Here is a 7,062-nt window from a genome sequence, read left to right as displayed (position 1 = left end):
GAGGGTATAACAGCTTATCTCAGTTTACCTGGAGAATGGTTTTTCCCAAAAAACTGCAATATCCCTGTTACTTGAGTTTCAGCACACTATGGACAACCCTGACCCTTCCTCCACCTGGAATACTTAAGGCTGAAATTTCCTTCTCCTGTGTATGCTCCTAATTTGACTTTGCTCTTGTGTTTAAGCAAGTGGTTTTTGCACAATCACAGACTAGATTACATACTATAGAGCTTTAATAAAATAACGATGTTACAGAATTTAAATATTTGGGATAGCAACCTGAAGCATGGAATTAATCACTCAAATTGTAATTATTGACATAGAAGGTGGAAATGCTTTTGGGTTTAAAAAAGCAATTTGCTTAATTGAACAAATTCTTTCAAAGCACAAACATTTGTTTTCAGTGAAGATCTAAAATTCTTTGGTATGGAATTTGTATCTGAATCTTTAAATATTTATCCTAAGCAAGATGCAACTCCTAGTGGCCATTTTAAATATTGAAACAGCTTCTGAAATTTACACCTCAGGAAGGGACAACAACTTGTAAAAGTTAGAAATTATTACTGTGAATGGTTGGCAGAGATGCCTGCATTCAACATTTGATCAGTGTTCATTGCTTGCGGGATTGCTCACTCTGCTCTGTTGTTTTTGTCATGCTTTCTACATAAGTCCTTCTTTAGTCCTGATAGCATCTGTGTATTTTGGTTCAAAATTTGGTACGAAAAATATGCTTTGCTCCATGTCTCAGCGGTTTCTTGCACTTATTTTTTTTACCATTTAGAGAACATTTAACACAAATTACATTCAAAATGCAGAGTTGTAGAAACATCATTTTCATGAATCTTGTGTTTAACATTACAAAGGGACAAGTGAAATGCATACATATTGATTTTTATTTCAGTATATACTAACCTGGGAATAAAACCAATCTGAGACAATAGTGTTTCTTTTTGTGGTTTGTATTCTGACTTAGGAAACAAGGGAATTGTATATGTCTGACTTGATAAAGTTTGTTTATATGCTCTGAAGCTGTTTGAGGATTTTAACATTTTCATTTATTGTGGTAGTTTCAAGTTATGCTAAAATCTGGTATACAGTGATTTAGAATCTAAAAATCTCAGGCCTTACCTGAACAGGTGAGTATGATTTAAATGCAGAAATTAACAGAAATTAGTTGTGCTAAAATTTTGTGTCGTATACTAAGCATCATTAAAATTATTAAACTGCTAGTAATTTAAATCAGTTCTTTAATTAAAATAGTTAAACAGCACAGCACTTTCAAATAGAACAAAGTCTAGTATAGAATTTTTAGGTCATACAGTTACAGGGCTTGTCATATGGTTATGAAAGCTCAAGCATTCTGTAGGTTGAGATGCATTTTGTTACCTATTTTGGAGTATTTTCTTTTATGAACTATTTAACTCCTCCTTCATTAGGAAATAATTTAGGAAAGTTTTAACTTATAGTAGCTCCATTCAAAGTATTTAATGGAAAATGCTTTGAGACTCTTTTTTCCCCTTAAATCCAACAAAATGTAGTTTTTCAAAGGTTCATTGCAATGATTGTTTCAAATAGCAATACTCTTATTTCTGGTGAGCGAGTGGTTTTTTTCAGACTTTAAACAGTTTAAAATTGACTGTTGCCTTGATGAAGTTGGTCATTAATCATTTTCAGAGTAGGCTCGTAGATGAACAAAACGCAGTTGCATCACAAAATCTAAATATTTTAATGTATTTTCTTCACTACTCTGCACCTACTAGGATATTTAATGTAACTGTGGGGTTTTTAAACCATTTTTCCAGGTATACAGTATTTTGAATATCTTGGTGAGCAGTTTCCTTTTTGTGTTCCTGCTCATTTTCAGTTTTGTCTCTGAAAGCGATCTTCACACCTCACAAACGTCTTCTCTTGGGATGGATGAAGGTGAACGTTGTCGATGCTTTGCGAACAAAATGTCATTCTAGAAAGAAAGCACATCATGGAAGCACAGTATTAGTTAGAATCTCATATTCTTTATCCTACCTTTTACATGAAGGTGTTGTTTTTATAGGTTTGTGAGGAAATAATTTATCTGACTGCCAGACTGTAGGTACAGAGAATAAAGGAGGAGGCAGCTCCCGGGTACTGAGTGTATTGTACCCCACATGCTGCTGTGTGGGCTTTGTGTCGTCAGCAGGGCATTGTCATTGTTTCAACTCCTACTATTACCACCAGGATTGCACTATTTGGGCTGCTGGAATACTGTTATTTAGCTGGGAGTTTGCTAAATATCAGCTATGTAGGATATTAACAACATCAGCAACTAAATATACTGCAGAAATATTTGAAACCAAACATGTTGGAATCTGGTATTTTATTCCTTGTGATGGTCTGTTTGTTACCTGCTTTTTAAATATATGCTGTGAAGTTGTGTCTTAAGAGTTTGTCATTAGATAATCCAACAAAGGAAAATTCATCCTATATATAAAGATCACAAATACTGAGAGGTAAAGGTGCATGGAGATAAAATACTGTTAACTTGCTCAAATCTGAGAAAGCACAGGACAATTCAAAACACATCTTGTGCTTACCACCTTTTTTAAATACTGAATTTTCAAGATTGCTTATTCTGTGATACACAATGTTTGGTCTGTTGAGAAAGACAGGAATTTACACATCTCTTTTCTTTGAAGACAATACTTGTCATGGAGTGTCCTTTCTTCTTCCTTTTAGAATCACATAATAATCTTTCCTTCCCCCTCAAACATTAGTGCAGTATTTCAGCAGTAACCTGTCACTGCCCAGATTGCACAGAACAAAACCCAGCACATGATCAGTATCCACTAAAAGCTTGACACAAACTCCCACTTCTATTTACAACAAAAAAAAAAAACTTCTAAGGAGCATTAGGTACCCGAAGATACCAGCCTGACTTTTTATTAGTATAAATATCCACCTCAGTTACCCCTTTCCTGGGATTTCTTACGAAGTACATCAGTAGTAATTGGCTTGTGCCAGGTTATTGACACAGCTGAATTGGAATTTCTGATTAGGAAAATGACTATACCTGACCTGAGCCTTTCACAGCCTTCATACTTACTTTCTCTGTGCATTTAAACAGAGCTCCTAATTTGTGGTGTATGCTACACTTTAATTTGCTTTGGCAGCTAGGTCAGTACTGATTTGGGGTCATGGCTTTTAAAACAGCAGGAGATGTTATAGAAACTTTTTTTTCCTAATGGTAGGAGAATGTACCAAGTGCCAGGTTAGGAAAATACTTCCAAAATACATTTTCAGGAGGGCTAAACCTAAGAAAATATGACCCTTCCTCTGCCCCCCAGCACACACAAATCGTCTTATGAAATGTCTCTTCAAGTTACCTGATTTGTCTTTTGTGTCAGCATCAAGGAGCTGCAGCTCTGCCAATAACTGTTGTTCCACAGGAAGCCTGCACTAGTTATAACTGGTGGTGAAAGAGAATGCACCAAGGAAAAATTGCCTTCTAAGACTGAGCCACAGTTACAAGGTAAGGCATGCTTTTCTCATTAACCTTAATTAAACTACTCAGTTAAAATTTCTCAAAAGATTAAAGCATTGGGAATCATTGCAAGTTCTGTCTTCTGGCTGAAATGTCTCTGTATGAATAAGCAGCTTCAGAAGTGTTGTGCACATTGCCCTGCGTAGAAAACAAGGCCGCTCAAACTTGCTGATGCAGTTTCAAAGCAATAAGCAGGGGAAAGAAGAACACCAAAAGGAATCACAGGCTGTGTAGTTCTGCACTGGATCCTTCTAATGAGTATTTTCGAGAGTGGTGATGCCGAGTTTCTCTATGAAGTAGATTGAAAGTCAATATTTTTGTTCGTAGGAATCTGAATACTTCACGACCTAATGTTGGAATCAACATTTATCTTACGTAGTATCTTGTTTCATTGAAATTTCACATGGTACTCATGGGGTGAGGTGATCCCATTAAAAATGTCAGAAATTGTCATTAATTGTGTAGAGTAATTACTTTGTAAAACCTGTTAAAATTCTCGCTTGGATGTGTGTGATAGTTTCTTTGTTCTTTATTCCCGAGTATCAACAACATTGTCACCAAAGGCCTTTGTGCCTTACACTCAGATCGGTGGCACTGGTGAGCCAGAGCACTTCCCACTACTCATTTCTGATCTGAGACAAAAGAAGTTCTTGAAGTCACTTAAAAATCATGCAGTCTGATCTGAGGGATGGGGAGGGGAAGCCAGAAGTTGAACATGGATAAATTCACCATTGATGTGCCTGCTGGGGACTCAGATGCTTGTATTATGTCTGAGATAAGCTGTGTGCCAAACATCTGTGGTGGTACTATTGGTTTCATTGCACTTACTTTTGCTGTGTTTCCCCTGCTTTCACTCTTAGTGCCTTCACTATAAGTCCTGGTCGACGGGTGCCTTTTGTCCATGGTATTATGGTCTGTACTGTGTCCCAGATGTTTTCCCAAACTGGAGCTCCTTCCCATTTGAACTTGATCATTATTATGTCACCAATATCACTATCCAGGGTGATGAGAAAAGAGTAGGTTTTGTTCCCAGTAATACCTTCAACTCTACAGAAAATAAAACCAGAACAATGCTGTCTTAATTATTATGAAATAAAGTAAAACCAAAGAAAGAACTGTGTTTCCTTTTCCTTCTCTAGGACAGAATATTACAGTCTCTAGAATACTCTTCCTCCTGGTTTATAAAGTGGCAAAATATGAAAACATGGTAGGAAAGAAGCAGAAGTGGGAAAAGCTTGAACAGCTGGTGAAGCAGGAGTGGTTTCTTACAGTAAAAGAAAAGGTGTTTCATAATTACATCTGTGTTACATCTTATGTCTGCTACAACAAATGCTGACTCACAGTTACCTTTGCTTTTGTTAATACAGGTGGTGTCCATCCTGATAAATATTAAAAATTCTTTATCTTAATTACAGCTGATTTTTTAATCTGTATTTTAATTTATTAGATCTCCCTGTCATAGCCATGGGATGGACAGAACATGAGTGAACAGGAAACTTCCAAATCTGCTCTGTTCTTTTTGGTTTTTTTCTGCAAAAACTGTATGAATGTTGAAAAACTCGTGATTTTTAGGGAGTATGAGTGAAGAGAGGACAACTTCCAGTTCATCTTCACTTGGCTGTACTGAACCATTTCACTCACAGCATGACTATCAATTAACAATATTGCAAACTGGCACCTTTTCTCACATGCACAATGACAGATTATACCAATACTCACATTGGGATGTGCAGGTTTTTAGCATCCTCCTTAGTCCCTGTCAGAGACATGGTAAAAGTTGGGTCTATCTTGCCTTGGATTTCATTGATGATGTGGATCCTGAACTGGTAATGATACACTGGAGAAAGGAAGAATTAATTTGCAAAGTGAGAAAATTAACAGTCAAAGAAGAAATAGATTTCTCAGGCAAAAAAATTTTGCCTTTCAAAGCAGAAACCTGATTTTTGTTCCATTTTATTTTTCAAAATAATTTGTTGAAATTAAAACTTAATTTTTTTTCTAATTGTTGCTGTCCTGTGTAATCCCTTAGGGTTTACGGCCCTATTGCTCTATTTAAAAGAACGGAGAAAAAAGGTCATCTGGGATGAGTTTGTTTACAGGATAAAACATTCTTCCATGGGAAATATTGCAGCTGTTCTGAAGTTCAACTGTTAGAATTTCTGGCAATCTCTCTATGTAGTGACCAGACAAATCCTTGTGACTGGGCATGACCAGAGATGTATGACATGGATCGAAGACCTTTTGCAGTGTGGTCAAGGTCTTTCTCTGATCAGCTAGAAAATTGCCCTGCAAAACAGATGGCTCCCAAACTTTCCTTGACTGCATAATGATACATTGTGCTTCAAACGCCTTTGTTAACAATATCACTTTGTTCAAGCACATTTCTGTGAGACAGATGTCATTAATGCTTCAAGATTTGGTGGGTTTCTAGAAGAACATTGTTTAGGAAAGTCTGAACTGAACATTGTCAGGAGGAAGAATGCCCAAGTCATCACTGTACAGATTATGAGTAGTTTGATATTTTGTAAATTATGAAAGAAACCCCAGCAACATACAGTTAGAGCATGTGCACAGTTTGAAGGTCCAAAACTCTTCGATCCGGTCATTCTGCCCACCACCTTCTAGACAAAACTGGTAGATTCAGGTGTGAAGGAACATTACTGCACACTAGTTTTTGAGTAGAGTCTCTTCACCCACTTCAGTCCTCATTACATCTGAGAAGGGATCCACCATACTGCCAAGGGAATTATGTCTTTTTCTGTGCAGCTCAGGGTGTTCACAATGGAAGGCACTTGCTAGAAAAGCTGTGTCTTTTTGTTGTTGTTTTATAGTTGTTGTATGTTAGGGAACAATGTATTTTCTTTTGAAAACATCATTCAGTAGATCAGACAAAATGGCTGATCCTTTGCCGCAAACCTGATGAAGGCAGAGAGGCTTGTCTACAGATCAGTTTTATTAATAATCTGTCTTTCTCTGAGTTTTCTCTCCATGTAAAAATTGATTATTCAGTGTCTGTTCAGATACAGCCTAGGCTTTTACTGTGGTTGTGGGGCTCACTTTAAGGAAAAAAAATGAGCATATTCATGTAAAATCTCCAACTCGGGGTCCCATTACAGCTTTATTATAAATGTTAACTTGTTTGCAACGACTGTTTTTTAACTTTGAACTGGATTAATGTCCGCTCCAGAATATGATGCCATTGACTTGAAAATGAAATGTCAGATTTTACGAAGGCGCAGAGGATTGTGAAGTGTAATGCTGAGTTTCTCATATTTCTCCTGTTTGGGCTTCTCACATGATCTTCAAACATTTTTTTAAAAGCATTACAAAGATGACTTTGTGAGCACCCTCTCACAGTTGCCGCCTTGTTTGGGAACTTTTGTGAAAGGAGACCATTGTCTGGGGCTCTGTTATCTGCATATGCGCCAAGGATGGTTTTTTGATGCAAAACCAGTTCCAAGCATAAAAATGGAACATGTTGAAACTGAATTCAGAGCCAATAGGACACAGATATTTTACCACAAGCTGGACCTAGCTCCATGTCC

At 36.9% G+C, this 7,062-nt stretch overlaps 1 protein-coding gene across 3 annotated transcripts in view; it reads right to left on the bottom strand.

Moving 5' to 3' along the window:
* Window positions 1-817: 817 nt before the first annotated feature.
* The window catches only part of LIPC (lipase C, hepatic type), a 53,557-nt gene continuing 47,312 nt past the window's right edge, over window positions 818-7,062 (bottom strand). For 2 of the 3 annotated variants that reach the window (XM_027881524.1, XM_027881525.1), the window contains 3 exons: window positions 5,237-5,354; window positions 4,346-4,564; window positions 818-1,960 (listed from right to left, as the gene is read on the bottom strand). In XM_027881524.1, the coding sequence (XP_027737325.1) occupies window positions 1,861-1,960; window positions 4,346-4,564; window positions 5,237-5,354 (437 nt within the window). In that variant the 3' untranslated portion in view covers window positions 818-1,860. Of the gene's footprint in view, window positions 1,961-4,341; window positions 4,565-5,236; window positions 5,355-7,062 lie in introns of all 3 variants that reach the window. The other variant, XM_027881526.1, reaches the window with a different exon arrangement.

The sequence above is a fragment of the Empidonax traillii genome, unplaced genomic scaffold (assembly GCF_003031625.1).
Source record: "Empidonax traillii isolate 1590-97213 ecotype Southwest subspecies unplaced genomic scaffold, ASM303162v1 scaffold90:size2128546, whole genome shotgun sequence".
Classification (NCBI taxonomy): Eukaryota; Metazoa; Chordata; class Aves; order Passeriformes; family Tyrannidae; genus Empidonax; species Empidonax traillii.
The sequence above is the reverse complement of the archived record's forward strand: the minus strand, read 5'-3'. Positions and strand labels throughout refer to the sequence as shown.